Below are 23470 nucleotides of genomic sequence, written 5' to 3'. Positions count from 1 at the left end.
TGGGGGTATTACACTAGTTCACAGTATAATTTTAAAAAAACTATTTATTGCAGAAACAATATCCTGCTTAATTTTGAAAGTTTAAAGTAGAAAACTGTTCATTCACTTTCACTTTCCAACGTAAGATTTTACAAGCACTTTTAACTGACATTTTAAACTTCAAGACTGAATTAAACATAGTCCATGCCAACCATTTACTAACACAGATAAACCAAGTAAAGTGGATTATTAACAACAACAAAAAAAAAACTAAAAGTCAATAGTAAAATTAAAGAAACTTAAAGAGATGAAAAGAGGATGCTGTAGAAGGAAGAAACTGAAATAAAATACAGGTCTCAGGTATGGAAAGAACTGACAAAAAAAGGGAATTACCAGAGAGACTAAGTTCTATTTAACAGGATTCACTTTCTAGTTCTTATATTGCTCCTAATTAAAACGGACTTAAGAACTGTTCTACTTAAATGCATTTTTGAAAACCAAGAAAACATACTATCTGGTTTTTCTATATTATATATGAAAAGTTAGCTCTTAACTATATTATTTTTTAAATAAATATATAGAAAGTATTCTGTCTTCTATTTTCAGTGATTTTTTCCCCAAAATAATCAGAAATTATTTTTGTCTCAAAAAGCAATATTAACTCAAAGGAAATGAGCATCCTTGGAAACCAGACTGGAAGCCGGGTGTGGTAGCGCCACCCTAGCAGCTCGGGAGGCTGAGGCAGGGAGGCTGAGACAGGAGGATAGCAAATTCAAAGCCAGCTTCAGCAAAAGCAAGGCACTAAGGAATTCAGTGAGACCCTGTCTCTAAATAAAATATAAAACAGGGCTGGGGATGTGCCTCAATCGTCGAGTGCCCCTGAGTTCAATCCCTGGTACCCCCTCCCCACCCCTGCAAAAAAAGAATCTAGATTAGAGGTATCTAAATACTATATACACACTAAAATAAATCTGACTTTTATCCTTGAAAAACTTATTTCAGATATGGGTTAAGTATCATACAATGTGATTTTAGAACACCTGGATGCTGTTTTGTGCTTTCACAGAAAGCAATGCATTCAGACTAAGAAAGCCATTTCAAAAAAACATAGGAACCATTCTGAAGGGGCTCTCACTGCCTAAATTTAGGGCAATCTAAATATTTTAAAAGAAAAAATATACCTGTGAGGGGTGGAGGAGAAAAAAATATAGTAAATACATATAACTTCATAAGATCATGATAATCATAGAGAAAGAGACACTTTCAGGCGAGCGTGCTACCGCTTAAGCCACATCCCCAGCCCAGAGAAAGAGATACTTTCAAATAAAGAAATAAGTCTAAACATATTTTCACCACTGAAAGAGAACCAGACTATCTCCTTATTCTGAAAATGTCAAGAGAAAGAATTAAGAATTAGTGCAGAAGAAAAACATTTCAGGAAACCAAATAGCCTTGAGATAATGGAGAGCTCTTCCTTAATAAAGAATGTTGGGGCTGGGGATGTGGCTCAAGCAGTAGCACGCTCGCCTGGCATGCGTGTGGCCCGGGTTCAATCCTCAGCACCACATACAAACAAAGATGTTGTGTCCGCCGAGAACTAAAAATAAATATTAAAAAAAAAAATTCTCTCTCTCTGTCTCTCTCTCTCTCTAAAAGGAAAGGAAGGAAGGAAGAAAGGAAGGAAGAGGGAGAATGAATGAATGAATGAATGTTGGCTAATAAATGTAGAAGAAATAATAGAAAGGTCACCACTGTATACTAAATAAAATAATTAATTTGGGCAAGAATGCTAAAGACTAAACACACACACACACTCACACATACACACACACAGAGATAATAATAAGAACTTGATATGTGCATATTGTGACAGTACCATTCAACAGAACACTTGCTGGTTACAAGGGGGAAAAACATCCTACTATAATGAAGGGATCTGCTATCACCATTGTAGCCAAGAAAATAGACATGACTTGTCTCAATATAATACCATAAAAAGTATACAGCATCACCTTTCAAAGAGTCTGGCAAAAATATTTAACCTAAACTCAGCCAATTCTTTTCTTTTTTTAGTTGTAGATGGACATAATGCCTTTATTTTGTTATTTTATTTATCTATGTGGTGCTGAGGATCGAACCCAGCACCCCATGTGTGCAAGGCAAGCACACTGCCACTGAGCCACAACCCCAGCCCCTCAGCCAATTCTTTATATCCAGTTTTCAGGTTAGAGGAAATACAAGAGATTAAGAGCAAGTTAAATGACACCATGAGAAAAAAGAAAGATAGACTGAGAAGGACAGAGTACTCTACAAAATAAATGTTTTATTGTCTAAACAAGTTAGTATTATGACCACAAGAAACAACAACAACAAAAAATGGGGGTTGGGGGAAAGAAGACTATTTTATTATAATATTCACATAATTTAATATGTGGTCCCAAATTGGATACTAGTTTAAGTAAACCATGAAAGATACTTTGGGGAATATAATGAAATCTGAACATAGACTAAACAATTATAGGTATGATCATGATACACTGATTGTGTAAGAAAATATTCCTATATTTTCAAGATAGAAACTATTTAACTATTGGTATTCAGTAATGATTTCTAAAAAGTAAAAAAGGTTAGTCATTTGATCCTCCTCTACAAAAATAAAGAAAATGCTTTCTTATAAAAATGGAATAAATATTTTAAAACCTTTTTTCAAGAGAAAAATTATAAAAATGTACTTTAACCTAATGTAGTGCTACTTTTATTTGGACTCCACATTTTGGAATTATTATAAGTTAAAAAAGATAAAAGAAAGAAGGACTGAAACCAAAGTAAGATGGAAAAAAAAAGGAGGACGGGTAGGTTATAGCTTACCTTTTTTGATATCATTCCAGCACCTGCATTGCGTTTTACATCTCGAACAATGCTGCATTCCATCACAATAAACTCCTCCAGCTGTTTGGGATGGCATAAACTATTGAAAGGATGACTCCAGAAAGTGCTCCCATCAATATCTGCAACTAAAAATAAACACAGAAAACTACAAGACAAAAGAACTGATGTATTTCAAAGAGTCATTAAATTTGTTAACTAGGGAGGAGATAGTATATACTAACTGGGAAGTATCAGGTAAACAGGAATGACAATACCAACTCAGTCTCAAACTCGCTAAGAACTAACAGGTGTCAAATTCAGCTTAAGTAGTTTTTACAATCAGAATGCTAAAGGACTAAGTGGCTTTTAAATAAAATCATATTCAATGAGTTGTATACTTGTTTCATGTGCTGGCATTTTATTTTAGAAACACATCAACGTTTTAGTTGCTTAGTTTATGGGAACTAAGGCCTAGTTCTTCTGACAGATAAACAGTGTCTACTCTAGTACTACAGATCTTTAACTGATGAACTGTAATTGATAAGGATATGAATGACTTTTAGTAAATATCAAAATATACTCAAGTTTTATTACAGGGAACTTATGAAAAAAAATTAAGTACGAGATATAGTCAAATACTGAGACACCTACCAATGAGGTCTTTTTAAAATATATATATATATATATATTTTTTTTTTTACAAAGAGAAAGTAAATAAATAATCTATTATAATGTTAGTAAATTATTAAAATTCCACATGCAAACTAAATGTTCCAACAGGTCACAAAAGGTCACATGTTCCAAAATTTAAAATACTTGTCAACTACTGAAATATAGCAATAAATTTATTATTTATTATTATTATTATTTATTATTAGTAATAGTAATAGTCACAAAAACTAAATGAGGCAAATAAGTCAATTTTAGTAAAAATTCATGACATGCAATAGGAAATCTATTAAAACTCTTAGAATCGTTTCCTTAAATAAAAAATACAAGGGTAACTAGTAAAATAGTTTATAATTCCATAGTGTTTCATAAATATTAAACAGTACAAATTTTAACTGGCTCTTCAACATAAAATTATTGAGAACAAAATTAATAATATAAATTATTATTGCCCACCATGCAGGACAAAACTGTCAAGGCAAATTTAGTTTCTATACTTACCTTGTAGGGTGTTTGGATCTATAAGATGGATGGCACTAGTTACTCGAATACATACACAGATCTGGTTCATATTTCCCAGACTTTGTGCCAGTTTTGGAGACAGACAGACAACATTATCCTAGGCAACAGAATAACATTTTAAATGATATAAGTCCTAAATAAGTCACCAAAAACACATTAATGTAAACTCAATCCAACTGTACTTGCCCAACCAAAATATTAGTTTTCACTCTTGTACCCACAAGGGATCTAAATAAAAGAATCAAACCTTAAATTAAAAATAAGTTATGTCTTAAGACAGGCATGTTTGCCTTAATTAAAATGCTTAAAAAAAAAAAAGTCTTTTAGAACCTAACCTTCAAACTGTTAAGATTACTTCAATTTTATTGCAGTTTGCTTACCACTCTAAATGTTAATATAGTGTACTTCCCAAGTAAAGTGTAACATCAGTGAACAACTTTCTAAATCGAATTGTGAATTCTTTTAATATCCATAAAAATTTCTAAGGAACAATGTTTGTCTTAAATGGTTACATGTTCCAATATGTTAATCAAAGATTTAATTGTTCTATCTTCCGAACCAGATGTATACTGGGATATAGTATAGTAACTAGTAATATAATTATGTTTTTAAACAACATTAACATTTAACAAGGGCACATGCCTATTATCCCAGTGGCTCGGGAGGCTGAAATAGGAAGATCTGGAGGACTATGAGTTCAAACCCAGCTTCAGCAACTTAGTGAGGCATTAAGCAACTCAGTGAGACCCTGTCTCTAAATAATACACAAAAAAGGGCTAGGATGTGGCCCGGTGATTGAGTGTCCCTGAGTACAATCCCTGGTACCAAAAAAGTGAGTGTGTGTATGTATATAAAGAATTTATTCACATCCATAGATCCACTGAAGGAACACTATGCGCATATAAGTTCCTCTCAAACCTTGGTTTTCCAAAAAAGAAATGAAATGATACAGTTAGCCCTCCATATCACATGTTCCACATCTGAAGATTCAACCCAATGCAGAATCAAAAATATTAAAAAAAAAAAAACTGCACTTGTAATGAACGTGTATGTACTTTTTTTCTTATCATCATTTCCTAAACAATACAGTACGACAAATGTTTACACAGTGTTTACATTATATTAGGTATAAGTATTCTAGAAGGGGTTTTAAGTATAAAGGAGGATATGAATAGATTATATTCAAATACTATGCCATTTTATATAAGGAACTTAAAGATCCTCAGGGACCTACAGGGGCCCAAATGTTTTTTTCAGAACCAATTCCCCATAGATACAAAATACAGCAGTACTTCACACTGCACATTCCCCTAGATACTTGTATGAGTCACTCAAAGCAGTTAATACCCAGGTGTAAATATGTTTTCCTTACTAAATTCCTATTTTCCTGGCTTTGAGTTCAGTTTTAAACCAGGGGTTAGTAAAAAATGGCACTCAGGATAAATTTGGCCCATACTTGTTTTTTGGAAAGCCTTGCTAGGACATAGCCCTGACTATTCACTTTCATGTTATTCATGGATATTGATATGCAACAATAGCAGAACTGACTAGTTACAAGAGATTATATGTCCTAAAAATGGAAAATATTTACTAAATGGCCTTTATAGAAAGTCTGCCAATGCTGTATTAGGATATCATTTCATTCCCGGTAAAAGTTTTAAAGTCACAGACCTGGGTATAAATCCTGGCTTTATCATTTTGTAGTTATAAAATTTTGGGAAAGTCATCTAAGCTCACCACACTTGTTTCCTCATTTTCAAATATGATAGGGCTTACTTCATTTATTATGAGACATGAATAAAATGAAAAATACCACAGTATCTAAATAATAACTTTATGTAGAACGGTAACAAAAAAATCACAGCAGTTAACTATTACACGTGATTTAATACTGATATGTAAGTTCGTACATGGTAGAAACCTCTAGCTACATTATCCTTAGTATATAGCCTAAGATGATCAATAACTGTTGAATTTTAATTCACTGATACTCTTGAAGGTTTTATTTTCTTATAACTAAATGAAATAACAATCTACAATCCAAATGTTTTATTCAGATTATCTTTTCAATAAAAATAATTCTGTGACCTCATTTCCACAATATTATTTAATCTTACCAATTGTTTGCACACATCCCACAAAATGGCTCACTTGTTGGTTTAAAAATGTCATTTATTTTAATTCAAAGTTTCATAGAGCTGTCCATATATTCTCTAGGGTCACAAATTTTAAGGAATAGGAACTTATAAAATCACAACCAGATCTTTCATCTTACTACACCAAAATGAAAGACATGTCAATTCATAATTAAAAGCATGATTACCCTTATCTTTTTTAACAAGGCTGAATGTGTCGTAAGTTATTTAAGAAAGTCTAAATTTTTGATCACCTCTGAAAGAAACCAGGAACTATGAATCACATATCAACCAATTAATTACTTGTACTCTTAAAGATATCAATTAAATGAAAAAATGTACCTTGCATATTGGAACAATTTCCACAGAAAAAGTGCTTTTGTAATTATATGTGTTACTATGAATATCCTGAGAGATCAGTCTTTGTGATGCTTTGCATCTATTAAGAAAAAAAGTTAATAGGCAAAGGTCTTTACTTACATAGACTCAGGAGTATCAAATTTCATTGAATCAATTTCACTGTCTAAGTTCTTAAATAGCTTCCTGATGCCTGCTATGGTAAAGCCTAATTTCATCTACTTGTATTTCAAAACCTATGACTATATACTGATGACTTCCAACCTTCTCTACTTATAATCAACTTTCAATCTTCTCTACTTAAAACCTCCATAATATGTCAATGGCTCAGATCATCTACTCTATATAGGATCTGTTAAAATCCATTCTAATGCCCATCACCATGTCTTTGTTCATCGTAAACTCACCTTTTGATATAAATTCCAACTATGAAAATTTTCCCCATCTTTGGAGAGTAATTACTACCTCCTCTATGAATCGTGTACTAAAAGTCCTCTTAACCCATCTTTCCTTTCTCTTATCATTTAAATACAGTTGATCAATGGTTCAGCACTACAGAGTTAGGTCTAACTCTCCAAAGGAAATTCTTACATACACATTAGCAAATGTATCTCTTGAAGAATAGATTTAACCTATACCCATCTCCAAGTCTTTGAACTTAGTCACATTTAGGTTCACAACATACCTACAGGGAACTGTACACTGAAGAAATTCTACCATCTTCTGAGCATGTTGTTTTGAGGAATAATAGAAATCCAGACCATCTTAAAAAAAAAAAAAAAAAGCTTTATGAAAATATTTCTGCAAAACAGATTTTCCTGTTAATGTGACTATATCACAAATCCATAATACACAAAATCAAATTATTAGAAAATATTTAAAATATTAGGAATGTCACTTAAGATTTACTTGGCAAAAGGAGAGACAAATAAAAACAAGATGGATAATTTTAATTCTAGAGGGAAAAAAGGCTGGTTGTGGGGGTAGGGACAAAGAGTAGCTCAGTGTGATAGTGCATGCAATTAATCCCAGACACTTGGGAGGCTAAGACAGGAGGACAGCAAGTCTGAAGCCAGCCTGAGCAACTTAATGAGAACCTATCCAAAAATTAAAAAATTAGAAAAAGCTGAGTATAGTGGTGCACACTGGGAAATCCCAGTGATTTGCGGGGCAGATGCAGGAGGGTTACAAGTTTGAGGACAGCCTCAGCAATTTACGAAAGCCCTAAAGCAACTTAGCAAGATCCTGTCTCAAAATATAAAATAAAAATGGCTGGGAATGTAGCTCAGTGGTAAAGCACTTCTGAGTTCAACCCCAGTAACCGAAAAGAAAAGAAAAAATATTGGGGATATAACTCAGTGGTACAGTGCTTTCCTAACTTCTGTTAAGACCTTGTTTTCAATCCCTAGAACAAAAAAAAAAAAAAAAAAAAGAGAGAGAACTATTTTATATAACAAATTTAACAAATATTTATATAACAAAATCTACCAAGAAGATAACCAGAATCCTGAGACTTGAGATGCAAAAAAGAAAGTATGTTTTTTTAAAAAAGCTTCAATAAATCCCAGACAGCTAAAATCACATTAATCTGTTAATAATGCAATAACATTAAAAACTATCAGCAAAGGGAAAGCTAAAAGCAAACCCAATAAGAAATATTAAGAGACATTCTTGTAAATAACAAAATAGGAAAATAAAATTATCCATAATTGCTAAAATAAGATTGAAGAAAATGAACAAATTCATAGGACTCACACTAAGTAATCAAGACAGTGTGGTACTGGCATAAGGACAGATATATAAATCAATGGAGCAAATAATATTCCAGAAACAAACCAGAGATCTGTTTAGTTAATAGATCTCTGACAATGGAAAGAATAGTCTTTTAATTGGGACAAAGACATCTACATGAAAAGACGAATTTACACACTTATTTCACATCCTGCACAAAAATGAACTCAAAAGAGGAAAGGCCTAAACATAAGAGCTAAAATTAATGAAAGAAAACATAGGAGAAAATTTCTGTGAACTTAATTAGACAAACAGTTCTTAAGCACAACACCAAAAGTATAACAGAAAAAAAACGTGATAAACTGGACTTCATCAAGATTCAAAACTTCCACAATTCAAAGGACACCATTAAGAAAATGAGCCAGGTGCAGCACACAACTAATCCCAGCAACTAAGGAGGCAAGAGGATCACAAGTTCAAAACCAGCCTCAACAACTTAGCAAGGCCCTAGGCAGCTTAGTGAGACCATGTCTCAAAAAGGGCTGGGGATATGGCTCAGTGTAAGTGCCTCTGGGTTCAAAAAAAAAAAAAAGTACCTGGTACCAAAAAAAAAGGTATTAATTTGGAAGACAATCTATTAGTGTATATAAAATTTAACATTTGCATATTGTCCAATAATTCTAATTCTTTAAGTCAATCCCAAAGAAACCCACTACATATGTACAAAGATTAACATATAAGGATATTACAGTCTGCTTGTAGCAGCAAATAACGGACTAACTTGTAAGTCCATTAATGAAGAAATAATTAAATTAAAATACACACTGATTAATGAATACCACATAGTAATGAACTATAGGCAAAGTTGTGAGAAGTTTCCAAATATCTTAAATAGGGCAGCAAGTCATAGAACATTACTGAAAGATCTCACTTGAGGGAAAACCATTACTATCACAATTTATAAACAGAGCATATCTTATTTTAAGGAGTAATGCTATATATAGGGATGACAGGTAGATAAAGACAAAGTAGAGATCCTTTATATATACTTCCATGCTGGAATTTTTATGGGTGCTATTTTATAAATAACACTATAAATAAAGAAACAAGCCAAAGATTATTTAAATCAAACCAAGAATAAACAGAAAAAAATTCTCTAGATTATAAAAGAAGGGTTATTAAACCTATGGCACTTTTTGTTTTGAAAGTAATAACAGGGGGTGGAGGGGACATGGGAGGAATGGAGGAACTTTAGAAAGGGAAAAGAAGAGGGAGGAGAAGGGAAGAGCAAGGGGGTAGGAATGATGGTAGAATGAGTTAGACATCATTACCCTCAGTACATGTATGAAGACAGGAATGGTGTGAAAATACTTCTCACACAACCAGTGACTTGAAAAACTGTGCTCTATGTGTAATATGAAATGAACTCCATTCTGTCATGATGTATAACAAATTAGAATAAATAATAACAAAAAAATTGATCAGACATAAATATAACCTAAAACTATGAAATTTGGGGGGAAATATGGGAATCAATCTTCATGATATTGGTTGAACAAAATTTTTCTTAGATTTATAACATCAAAATATCAAGTAACAAAATAATAAACTGGACTATATCAAAACTAAAAACTTCTGTCCTTTAAAGTTTACTCTAAAGAATGTGAAAAGATAACCCACAGGAAGTATTTACAAATTATATACCTGTTAAGGAACTTTCACCTATATGTAGAGTATATTAAAGAACTTAGAATTCAATAAGATAAATAACACAATTTAAAAATGAATAAAATAGCCAGGCACAGTGGAACATGCCTGTAGTTCCAACAGCTTGGGAGGCTGAAAAAGGAGGATTGCGAGTTCAAAGCCAGGCTCAGCAAAAGCAAGGTATTAAGCAAGTAAGCAACTCAGTGAGACCCTGTCTCTAAATAAAAATACAAAATAGGGCTGGGGATGTGGCTCAGTGGCCAAGTATCCAAGTTCAATCCCCAGTACCCTCCTCCCAAAAACGAAAGTAAATAGAAAATGTATTCAATTCTTTTGCCACTAAAAATTCTGTGTGAGGATATGTCTACCATGGCAATAAACTGTAACGGGGTTTTGCATCCTTCATCAAACTATTTGAGTCTCTCTATCCCCCAAAGAATTACCAGAAAAAAGTTACATAGAAAAAGGTATTATTTTTGTCTGATGACTAGCCAATAAGGTACCTTATCCACAATAAGTATTCACTAAGCCACATTTCACAAATTTAGACTATGAGTCTGGCTTATTAAATTTACATTTTAATAATATAATTTTCTATCACTGCACTCTACACTACACTACACTCTGCACTCTACTGTACACTATGTATATTACTGGTTTACTCTTCTAGTGGCCAAGTTGAGCAGCCTACTGAGGGCAGAAATAAATATTAATTCATCTTTATGTCCTAAGAAACCATTGAATGGCATCTATCACAATTCAAATGCTTAATAAATGTCTTGAACTGGGACAGAAGGAGAACATCAAGGAAGAACAATCATGCTTCTAGATATGTGATATCCAACACAGCAGCCACTAGCCACGTGTAAATTAAATATAAACTTATATTAAAATGTAAATTTAATAAGCCAGACTCAGAAAATTAAGAGTTGAATGTTTTCTCTTATATTGGAAGCTGAAGCAAAATAAGGGAAAGAAGGCGGAGGGGAGGGAATCCGATATAAGGATTTAGGGAAAATCAGTAGGAGAAAAAGGGGGTGGGGGAGAGAAGGAGAGACAGAAGGAGAAAGGAAATGGAAATGAATTTAACAAAACCATGTTATATACATATATAAATGCACTCAAGGGAATTTCATCTTTATGTATATGTAGAAAAGTAGCAATCAAAAATAAATAAATAAGGGTTTGGGATGTGGGTCAGTGGGAAAGCACCCCCCGAGTTGAATCCCCAGTACCAAAAATAAATAAATAAACAAACAAACAAACAAATGAAAGGAAGATCAGTAAAGGAGGGAGAAAAGGGAAAGGGAGAAGAGGAGGAAATAAGGGGAATGGGGATTGAAATCATATTTCCTGTATGTACAATTTTGTCAAAATGAACCCAAATACTACATACAATTAAAATGCTCTGATTAAAAAAAAAATGTGGAATAAAATTGATTTTCTACACCCCCCCAAAAAACATAAATTTAATGTAATTTTAAATTAAAATAGAAGAAAAAAAACTCAGCTCCTCAGCTGCACCAGCCATCTTTCAAATACTCATGTAGCTAGTAACTTCTATATTGGAGAGTACAGAAAGAAAACTAAGATTGTTTTCTTCCTAACAAAGGTTTTTTGGATAGTACTAATCAGATGTTATCAGTAAAGATAAGTAGGTTAATATAAATTAGAGTTCTTTTAAATTTTAACTCACCATGAATCTCTTTGATACGAAGTGTATTCTGATGCATTCCATATTTCAGAATCAACTGTTCCAGATAGTAGAATGTTTTTTTGTGTGAAGTCTACATATAAAACCATTATTTAATCAATAAACTGAACGCCAAAACAAGCCATTTATAAATATAGTACACATATACCATCTATAGGTATAGCACATTGATTTTTCAAATGAAAACAACCTTTAAAGATTACCTAAAAGGGAAAAAGAATAATCTATTTCTAAAGATGAATGCTCCAGGGATCTAGAATTCCTGGTGCTTAAAGAACTTGGAAAGAAGGGAAAAGAGGTTTTTTTACTAGCTGTTCATGATTGACAAAGATTAAATACAATGTAGAATTTACTCATCTGTTTCTCATTACCTTTTGCCTGACTTGAATCACGGCCTTCCAGAAATCCTTGGCTTCTACTCTGTGGCAATCTCCGCACATTTGGGACTGAACAACATAATCCACCACAAACACTTGCTGAAGTATAGCACCATTCATCACCTGGGGAAAAAAACAGTTACATTCCCTCATTCTTACAGTACTGTTTCATGATAAATACCTTTTTTACAAAATGTTTTAATAATTAATTTAAAATCTTTTTTATGGATGTTTTGGAGATATCCATATGTCAAGTTTAAAGACAAAAAGTTACTTCAAGACAGATATGCAGGTTTAATTCCTAAGATTTATTAGATCAACATTTTAAATCTACCTTTAGTTGAAATGACTGTAAGGACATTCTCTAAAGAATGTGTATACATGTGTGTACACATACGTGTGTACATAAGTGTGTACTTTCTTTGAATGGAAACAGAAAATTCACACTTAGAAGAAAAAATAAGACAAAGAAAATTCATAAAAGGAAATTATTCTTTAATTAATAGTTTCCCAGCATAACAAATCAAAACTCACCTGAGCTTTTTAGCTATACAGACAGGGTTGAGGGTATAGCTCAGTGACAGCATACACAAAACCCTGGGTTCAATCCCAGCACCAAAGAAAAGAAAAATAAATAAGAGGAAAGAAAGATATATATAGATTCCAGGTCCTCACATCCAGAGATTGTGATTTAGTTACTGTGAGTCATTATGATGATCAGCCAAGTTTGAGAATCATTACCTTAGCCCATGTTTTTACTTTAGTTCTTCTGACAAATTATTTAAACCACTAATAATCAGCAACAGCTGCTCTTATTAGTGACCAATCATTTGTACAGATGATCAAAGTAAAACAAAGGACTAAAACTAAAAGTACACTTTTCCTTTTATGCTGTTTAAGATATAAAATAACTTGCTACACCCTCATTATCATTTCCTACACTTTAACCATATTTAAAAAATAATGTATAACTTACCTCTTTTTGAATAGTCAGTTTAACTTTAAGTCTTTTAGAATGGGGCTCGGTCCAAACAAAGCCTGCATCTACAAGGCGTACCTTCAACAAAACATATACAAAAAGAAACATAAGTTCCTACCTGAAGGAAAAAAAATAATAACTCATTAATAAACAGACTTCATAAAAAGTTTTAAAGAATTTGTGATTAGCATCACTATAAAGAAAATTTCATCATCGGGGTATGGTAACAATAGCAGTAAATAAAAGGACAAACTAATGGCTGTATTAGTGCAATTGATACAATCCAAGAAAGAAAGTTATCTGCATAGGAAAAATCATTTTCTCTTAAGTGTACTGATCTAATGGAAATTACATTTTTTAAAAGAAAGCAAAGAATTGGTGGCCACATTACTTAGGAGAAAATCCATGAACAAAAGTTTCCACTTCAATTATTCCCTCATAAAGTCTGTAGCTTTTTTTAAAAAAAAACAACAGACATTCATTAAAAGAAGTTTCAAGCATTAAGTACTGAATCCACCACTATAACTCACTTCCCAATCTAACTCACTGCCAAATCTGTAGTACTTTCAGGGGCCAAAAACAATTCACTATATTTGAGTAACTGAATATAACTAGAAGTGGGGTTTGGGAATAAGGTGAGTGGGAGAACAAGAATGTAGGATGTTGCAATAATTTGAGCAAGAGTTGTAGATAACTTTAACTGAGAAGAATTGGAAATAAGAAGAAAATGCAAGAGCTACTTAGGGGATAAAATCCACAGAATTTAGTAAGTGAATTTGGCAAAGAGGAAGAAAACAAGCTTTAGAATGATTATCTAGTATCCAACTTGGGCAACGAGCTAGCACAACTTTTCTGACACAAATAACAGATTTAATTGGAAGAAATGTTGCACTTAGCTTCAGACATTTAAATTCATGGCATATCTGAGATATCCAAGTGGATTTGTTTAATGAATGTTATGATACATATTGATCTATGGAAAAATCTGTGCTGTATTTAACAGATCTGGAAAGTATGAGAAAGCAGACTTATAATTTTATCAAGTACTGTCTGATGAGAACAAATCTAGCAAGTGTAGATGCAGCACTACAGAGTAAAACCTTCCTTATATAACTGGCTCCTCTAAAGCAAAACCTAGTAGTCAACAAGCTGCCAGGTATTAAGTATTATTAAGTATTAAATATTATTATTAAGTATTAAGTATTATTAAGTAATAAGCAGATTCCTATTCCTACAGTCTCCCTCTATGGAATGGAGATAGGGTCCCTGTTATCCACCTCAGCATTCCGCAACCCAGCATCACCACACTAACTGTCCTTAAACAACCACAACTCATCAATCTTACTGGGCCTTTTCATCCTTCTGTACCACAGTCCCGGACACCTCAGTCATCCCTCATTTCCCATACTCTGATTTTCATATGGTTCCACATACATCCTATTCTGTCCTCATCTAACATTTCCTCTCAGATCCTGTAACCCTTTCACTGTACTCTGTAGAACCCAATACTTGCTAATAACAAAACCTCCTAAGTCCTCAACCATTTTCCTGGACATTCCTTTCAACTTCTAGATCCCCTAATTATATTGCTCCCTATAGCTAGTGAAAATATTGACTGATTTTTTTTTTCCATTTTCTTCCTATCATTAGACCAGAAGCAAGACAGATGTATTATTTGCTCTTCATTGCTAATGCCAGACCATTCTTCCTGCATTCTCCTTCAATACAGACTAAATTGAAAGTCATCAGACTCTACCACGTTATCTGTTAATCGTTATACTGCTTGCTCTCATTTCTCAAGGATTTGAGAAATTTCTCCTGGATCACTGTTAGTCTTTCCAACAATATTAATATTTAGCAATTTCTATATCCATACACCCTAACTCCTCCATTCTTTAAGTTCTATTCCCCCAGGATCTTTTTTTCCTTCCTATCTCTAGTATTATTTCCTTTTATCACCAATAACTACAACTTTTCTAAGATCTTAATTCCAAACAGCCTATTCACTGACTACCACTTCTCTCTAGCTCATTACCTCTATTCCTAGGCACCAAAAATCTTCCAATCCAACACCAGAAAATCCATTCATCCTATCACTCTTTCACTACCTCTCATAGTCTTCATCTACTCATTTCCATCCTATTTCCAAACCAATCATCAAAATTACTCCCATGCATACATTCTCAATTCCCTTGGTCCCTATTTAACTTCACTATAGTGATAGGCTAAATCATAATTTAGTTTATGAAAAATGCATCTCTGCTCTATGCATCATCAACAGTAACTGTCAATAATGCCCAGCACCCATACAACACAGTTCTAATACATTCCCTCTTCTACTTTCCTAGGACTATTTTAAATTTTCTCTCTTCAAACATCTAATAGCTCTTCCCTCATAGCTATGGCCCATGCTTCTGTTTTCTTAGAAGAAAATTTCCAGAAGCTCCCACTTACCAACATCTTTCCTGTTACCACAGATGAACTGCCTATGTTACTAACAATATCAACATCTACAATGTCCCATTAGATGTTCCAGGCTCCCAAAACTGTACCCATAAGAGAGTAAGTACTGGATAATGAAAGAACAAACAAATGTATTCTTCCACTATCTGTTATATTTTCTCTTTCTACTCTTAAAGGGCACCTCCAGCCAATTATTGTTTCCTTGCAGCTCAACAAAAATCTCCCTTTGTATATTATCATTTCCAGAGCTTACAATTATACTGTTTCACATCTTACATCTTTTATTTTCCCTAATTCCTTCCTCTTCCTCAATCCCCCTCTCCAATCACTGATCCATTTGAGTCCTTCTGCAACAAATCTCAAAAGAACTATCTATATCTACTGCCTCTAATTCCTTCTCCCTTTCTTTCACTTCCATTTAAAGCACATCTTTAACATCACCACTAAACAGAAATTGTTTCCAGAGTTAACTAATAATCTCCACATTCTATAAAACTTACCACTGCAAAACACGTAGCCAACAACTCCCTTTTCTTAAAACACTCCCCCTCCTTGCCTTCTAGAATATCACACTCATCTAATTTTCCTGCCTCTCTAGCAGTTCCTTTGAGTCCCCTCTGCTGGTTACTCCTTATCTTCCTAAAATTTTATCATTAAAGGACTCCAGAATTCAGTACTCCAGTTTTTTCCCTTCTCAATCTAAACTTCCTAGATAATCTTATCCAATTTTTGGCTCTAAATAGTACCTATACCTCAAATTCTTTATCTCTAGTGTAGACTACTATCCTGCTTATTTATCTAGCTGCCCACTCAGTATTGCTACTTAAATGTCTAATGGACATCAAAGTATCAGTTACAGATGAGCTCCTATCTCCCCCACTCTGACCTATTTTCCTTAAAGCTTTTCTTACCTCACTAATGGCAACTCCCTCTTACAGGCTGCTCAAACTGAAAACAGTGGAAGTTATCTTTAACTCTTCTACCTCTTACACACCCATCCAGCTACATCAGTAGATGCACTGCTCAGCTTCAAATTAGACCCAGAATCTGTCCACTTCCCACCATCTCCATTTCTGATCCCAAACCATCATTTCTCAGTATTATTACAATCACTTCCTAAGGCCAATGCTTCTACCTTTACTGCACAGCCCACTTTTATTCTAAACCAACAGCTAGAGAACTAACAAACTGAACCATATCACTATTCTACCCTTTACATCTATTACAGTTGATGTAAAAGCCAATCCTCACAAAGGCCTATAAGGCCAGATATACTCTGACATTCCCTAATTTATTTGACTTCATCTCAACTACTTTTCCTCTCACCACTCCACTCTAACCACACAGATGTGATCTCACCTCTGGTCTCTATATTTCTTGTTTTGCTTTATCCATAAAGCTTTTCCATCAGATTTCTACACAGCTCCCTTTCTTACCATCTTTAATGTTTATTCAAAGGCCACCTTCTCAGCGAGGTCTCCCCAGACACCTTATTTTAAATTGCAACTCTTCCATTAATAATTATTTCCTTCCTAGTTTTTTTTTTGCACAAAACTCATACTTTTTAATATGCTATATAACATACTTATTTTAATCATTGCTTATTCTACATATCACTCCCTCCCTCAAACCAAAACAGAAGCTAAAACAGGGATTCTCTCTCTTAATCACTATCATGTCCCCAATACCAAAAGCAGTTTGGCACATACCTGTTACTTATTAAATATCCACTGAAGGAATTAACAAATTATTAAGACTCATGAGACACTTGGCAAAAGATGAAGTATAAACTGAAAAACTAAGAAACACAAAAAATAGAAAAATCAGGGAACAGATGCTAAGTTTTAAAAAATATCATACCACAGGGCTGGGTTTGTAGCTCAGTGGTAAAGTGCTTGCCTCATATGTGTGAGGCCCTGGATTCGATCCTCAGCACCACATAAAAACAAATAAATAAACATTAAGATATTGTGTCCATCTAAAAATATCCTACCACAGGTTGAGTATTCCACAGTTTGAAAATCTAAAATCCAAAGTGCTTCAAAATCCAAAACATTCATAGCACTGGCATAATGCCACAAATGGAAAATTCCACACCATAAAACACAAGATTACTTAAAATATTATATCAAATTACCTCCAGGCTATGTGGACAAGGTGTATATGAAACATAAATGAATTTTGTGTTTAGACTTAGGTCTCTTTCCTAAGATAACACAGTAAACTCACGCAAATATTAAAAAAAATCTTAAACTCAGAAATCTGAAACAATTCTTGTTCCAAGCATTTCAGATATGGAATACTCAACCTGTTCAAACTCCCTAGAAAAATTCAAAGACAAAATGCATCAAGAACATGAAAGATTCCAGAACTTAAAAATAATACTTCTGGAGGAAAAATAACAGAAAGAAATAATGGAAGATAAAGTAAAGGAAACTGTCAAGAACATAGGGGGAAAAGTAAATATGAAGGAAAAAAACAAAGTTTTAAGCCAAGAAGGCCAACATTTGACAACAAAAATTATAGGGTGGCAAGGAAATAAAGGGATGAAGAACTAGCACATGAAATTATATCAGAGCTTAAAGGAATCAGAAAAGCCTTCAAACCGAAAGATTTCATTTCAATTAAAAACATACATGGTAGAAGTGAGTCTAAAATTTTAACAAAGAAAATTGAAAGTGTATGTCAAGAAATAGTTAGGACTCTAGAAACAAACTGTATTTTTTTGGAGCCATTTATGCATTGACTTGAAAATAGGCAATTTTCTTTCCAGACCAACAAATAAAATAAAGAGTAACCAAACAGCACAGTCCTAATACTGCAATCTAATTAATTATGGATATATAGTGACAGTCTTATAAAGATTTTCAGAAAAATTAATATTACACAGAAGAGGTTTTAAATAAATAATTGATTCTTTCAAAACAAAAAGATAATTTCATTTTCCATTTAAAAAAAAGTGTGTTTGTGTGTGTGTGTGTGTGTGTGTGTGTGTGTGTTTGTGTGAGTATATAAGAATAAAAAAACTTTTAAATGAAAGCATTTATAGTGGGGTAATACTGGTAACAATAGAGGCATTTAGCAGTTACTTTTTAAAAACCCACTGTACCTAGATTTTCTGAATTTTAATCAAGTGGTATCTATAAACACTGATTTTAGTTGTTTGACCTACCTTACTCAGAGGAGCTTTGATTTTTTTCAAACACAAAGCAAGAAGTTCCCTGGATTCTAAAGCACACTGTACCCAAGTTCCCGGTGGCTGAAAATATCTAAGAAGATAAAACACTGAAATTCAATATCTCAAGGAAAAATGAAAATTTTCATCTGAATATTCAGATGTAATAATAATTATTAATCAGGATTAATAACACCCAAGGTTTCTCTGAAGCATTAACCCAAACAGCTCTAGTATTAAAAAAGCAAAATTCTGACTGAGAAAGCCAATCTGAAATAGCCTATTAATATGGTCTTATTACTTCAAGAGTTGAAAATTTAGATTTTCACTTTCCAAGGTTCTATTAAAAACATTATACAGATTCCCCTTTGCTTATAAGCACACTTTTGGAGGTAAAAAGGGTTTCCCAAATCACCTAATAAAATTCCTTCATTCTGGTGAGAAAACAGAGATGATGAGTTACCAAGAGTTTTAAGAAACTAGTTTGTAAGAAATCCAAGACAAATTAGGCCTCCTTATCTTTGTCCACTACTTTTAAAACTCCACCATGCTTTTAAAAATAGCAAATATTTTGTAATAAATTATCACACTTGCCAGGTTTGCACACTGTTAAATCCCTAAAATAGCACACACAATTTCATGTGTCTATAAAGCTATGTATACTGACTACTTTTCTGAGAAGAATTTTTGAATTTTCTCAGAAGTCCTTGAACCTCCTCTTCATATACGCAAAAGAAGTAGAGCACTAGACTCTTTTCCAATCCCTTTGAGAAATCACTGTCCAGTTTTGTGTTCCTCGATGGCCTGCTGCATTTAAGCCATTTAAGCCAATAAGGGAAATAAAGAGGGAATGAAACATTAGCTTTCAGAAGCCTTCTGCCTTCAAATTCAGTTTTTATTTTAGACCATTTCAGATGATTTACTGAGCTTTTCCAACAATTATAGTCAATTTAATTAAAACACATTGCTACATTAGTTAAAACATGAAGTGCTTTTTTTTAATCATACATAGCTCCTAAAGAAACAACCTCAAGGACATAAAGGTAACATATCTTTAATAATCTGTTCTCACCCTTACAGACACCAACTCTTATTTACCAATTATATGCATCAAATCTACTAAATTCTTGAACAGAAAAAGAACAGATTCAAATACCTTTACACCTTACCAGATTAGTAGAGCAAACTAAAAATTATACCATAAAACACAAATTCTAAAGTAAAAATTAAACCTAAATTGTGTATGCTTTATTCTGTGTATTTTGGTATAATCTCAGCATATCTCAATGGGTCTCTATATAAATTCCAACTTTAAGTAAAGTAAAATAGTAATGCACTGTACCTTTGACATTGTTTGCAGAAAGAAATTGAGACCTGTTTCGGGATACCTTGACTGATGTCTACTTTACTTCGCAAACAGGCCACACAAATATTGGCAGGATTTGGACTAATCGGGACACCACACTCACAGCACAAGCTTGAAAAAATAAGTGATAAATTTTTCAAATTTATTTTTAAACATACTAGTTATAAAAAAGTTACCAAACAAAAGATTTGAAGTTAGGCCATATTAATGCCCTTTTATGAAAACATTACATAGAAACAGCAATCTTCAAAGATAGGGTAGATAGTACAACCAGAGAAATGTAAAGTTATGCTGCAATTGTATACTATGAATCAAAATGCATTCTGCTATACATAATTAAAATAAATAAATAAATAAGAAAAGATACATAAGATAAATGGCCTAGTGCCATTGAAACAAAGGAGTAAAAAAAATCAAGGATGGCTATAATTCTTAAAATACAGCAGATGTCCTAAGGTTCTAGAGAGTGAACACTGTCCAACAAAACTTCATATAAAGATAGAAATATTCTATTTCTGTTCAGTTCAATGATAGCCATAAGCCACACATGGCAAGTGAGTCACCTGCAGTGACTAGTGCAGTCACCAGGAATTAAATTCTTTTGATTTAAATTCACATTTAAATAGCCAGGAAAGATATGAATAAACTTTTCCTATTAAAAATAAATGTTACTATGCCTCATTAAAGTGAATAGAGACACATTGATAGAAAATACAAAATTTGCACTAATCTCAATTTCAAATACTTAAATATTAAAAATGCAAAAAAAAAGTTCTCTTTACCATACCCAACCAAGACCACCCATAATTTACCATTTACATATATCCTTCCAAACATTTTCTATAGACACAAACATGCACATTAATTTTTACCAATAAAAACACAATAAATTGCACTATTGCAAATGTAATAGTAGGACCTACAAAGGACCTCATAGCTTTTGGGGAGGGATCACTCACACACATACACACACACACACACACACAAAATAAAAATAAAGAATGTGTATCTTAAAAGTTTTGAAGGACAATGGATATGCCAATAGGCAGTGCCATTAGACAGCAATATACTCCAAAAGCAATTCACAAAACACACACACCTACCCAGAGGAAAACTTGTTTTTAAAATAGGATACGAAGTTTATCAATGTAGTGATCCATTATAAGTGATGGGATTTTCATGATTCTAAAGTAAATTGGGAGCAGAAAGTTTTAGAATCATTGATACAGATCAATATTCTCCAAAAGAAAATTTGATACTCTTCCAATGCTGGCTACTGACCATCTGAAATGTAGCTAGTATGACAGAGCAATTGAGCATTCAACTTTATTCAAATTAAATTTAAATAGACACACATGGTTAGTGGCTACATATTGGACAATGTCATCTACAGAATGCATAGGGAATATTTTAACCTTTTTTTTTTTTATTTGTGTGGTGCAGAGGATTAAATTCAAGGCTTTGTGCATGCTAGGCAAGCACTTTTCCAACTGAGCTATATACCCAGCCCTTATTGTAACCTTAAGCATGTATTTACTGGAACAAATATTAGAACTAAACATGAATTCGATTTTCTGCAGAAATAAGACTTTCATTTTTCCCATTTATGATTTTAAAAAACTCTCTTACCACTACCACCAAAAGTTTTCCCCTGTTATGACAGTACGTTTCATGAACTCACTGTAAGATTTTAAAATTGAAAAGGGATAAAGTGTCACAACTCACATGTGTCCAGGGCTGCGGTCGGTGGATTCTGTCATATACTCCATTGTTCTGTACACCTTAATTTAAAAAATAAATGGAGGCTGTAAATCATTCACCTACCCGCCCCCCTCTTTATTTTTCCTTCTGCCTCTCTGAATAGGCAACGGAGCTTCGCACAAAGCAGGACAGGAAGAAAACCAACTCTTCTTGGCAACTTCAGAAGCAACTTTCTAGACTTAAGACCTACGCATCTCTGGAGTCTCCCATCTGCAAGACATGCTCCGCAACCCAGCTGCCGCGGACCTCAGGCCTAGCCTGGGAGGGCCATCTGGGCGGACCCACGCCGAGGTCTGCACGGTCAGCGGACACCAGGGCTCTGCCCAACTCCACAGGACCGCAGCACTCACAGAGCGCCCCCACCTCCGACCCGCGCTACCAAAGTCCCCAGGAGTCATCACGGCGGCTGTGATCACCCACCTGGACCCCAACTCCAAGCCCGGACTGGAACCCCGCCGGCGGCGAACACGCTGCACGCACGCGGCCTGAGCCGGCCGGAACCCAGCGCCTGGCCCCGCTCCCTCCTCAGGCACCCTGCTGGCGCCTGCACCCCGCGTCTCAGCCCCTGGAACCTAGTTAACGTCTCCCGGACTAGCCTAAATTTATGGAAAAATCAGCAACAAAACCAACGCTTACCGCACTGTCAGTTGCCACCACAGTCGGACCGGCTAGGGCGAAAATCTCGCGAGAAAGGCTCGAAATCCCGCGAGCTGAGGGACACGTGCTAAAGGAGCAATGGGGAGGAGAAAGGGCACAAGTGGGCGGGGGGGGAGGAGAAAGAGCACAGGTGGGGGGGAGGAGAAAGAGCACAAGTGGGCGGGGAGAGGGGCGGGGAGAGGGGCGGGGAGAGGGGCGGGGGAGGGGCGGGGAGAGGGGCGGGGGGAGGGGCGGGGGAGGGGCGGGGGAGGGGCGGGGGAGGGGCGGGGGGAGGGGCGGGGGAGGGGCGGGGTTGCTTAGAAAGGTCTCTCTTTCTTCTCCTTAGTCTATAGTTCTTGCTTTTGAGTTATCTTTCTTCCTGAATTTCCATGGTCAGAGTTCATTCCAAGTCAGCTTCGCCCGTGTATCAATCTCTTTTCCAATATCTCTACTGGGAGTTTGCTTCTTGACTTATATGAATGTTATTTGTCAGCAGTGCAACATTACACAGGGAAGTTAAAACACCATTAGGGCAGTGCCTTTGTTTTAGTCACTATCATATGCCTAATACCTGCCACATCCTAACCGTTCAAATGATTATTTGTTGAATGGTTGAAAGAACGGAATGTAAGGCATAATTAGCTGTGAACTCTATTTTTAGACTAATTATTAGAATATGCTTCCTGATAGTGTATAAATATTTCCTTATGACTTTATCCCTTGATCTTTAATCAAAATAGGCCATGTCTAGTTGCTCTTTCTCATGACAGTACTTCAAACATTTAAAGAGCACAACCATTTTTTTTCCTAAGTTTTCTCACCCCAGATTTCAAGAAATAAGCAAGGTCCCTTTATAGACAGTGAGCAATGAGAGCTACATACCATTTCTTGTCTAGGGTATTTAAGTTTATTTCCCACCTGCTCTCCCTACTTGAAGACTCTGACCCACCCTTCTAAAAGGCAATTCTAATTTTGCCACACTCCCTTGCTTTTTTAACCCTTCAGAGGTCTCTGATCACCTTCAGGATTAC

At 34.5% G+C, this 23470-nt stretch overlaps 1 protein-coding gene across 1 annotated transcript in view; it reads right to left on the bottom strand.

Annotated features, from left to right (window-relative positions):
* Nmd3 (NMD3 ribosome export adaptor) overlaps positions 1-22518 on the bottom strand; it is a 28475-nt gene extending 5957 nt beyond the window's left edge. Inside the window, exons 1-11 of the mRNA XM_026410013.2 lie at positions 22440-22518; positions 21768-21823; positions 20019-20153; positions 18674-18770; positions 13036-13116; positions 12054-12182; positions 11665-11755; positions 7216-7294; positions 6516-6612; positions 4018-4135; positions 2848-2993 (exon numbers count right to left, since the gene is read on the bottom strand). Of these exons, the coding sequence (XP_026265798.2) occupies positions 2848-2993; positions 4018-4135; positions 6516-6612; positions 7216-7294; positions 11665-11755; positions 12054-12182; positions 13036-13116; positions 18674-18770; positions 20019-20153; positions 21768-21811 (1017 nt within the window). The 5' untranslated portion in view covers positions 21812-21823; positions 22440-22518. The remainder of the gene's footprint in view (positions 1-2847; positions 2994-4017; positions 4136-6515; positions 6613-7215; positions 7295-11664; positions 11756-12053; positions 12183-13035; positions 13117-18673; positions 18771-20018; positions 20154-21767; positions 21824-22439) is intronic.
* Between the last annotated feature and the right edge of the window lie 952 nt (positions 22519-23470).

Source organism: Urocitellus parryii, chromosome 2 (assembly GCF_045843805.1).
Source record: "Urocitellus parryii isolate mUroPar1 chromosome 2, mUroPar1.hap1, whole genome shotgun sequence".
In the NCBI taxonomy this organism is placed as follows: domain Eukaryota; kingdom Metazoa; phylum Chordata; class Mammalia; order Rodentia; family Sciuridae; genus Urocitellus; species Urocitellus parryii.
Note: the sequence above shows the minus strand (reverse complement) of the source record. Positions and strands in the feature narration are given on the sequence as shown.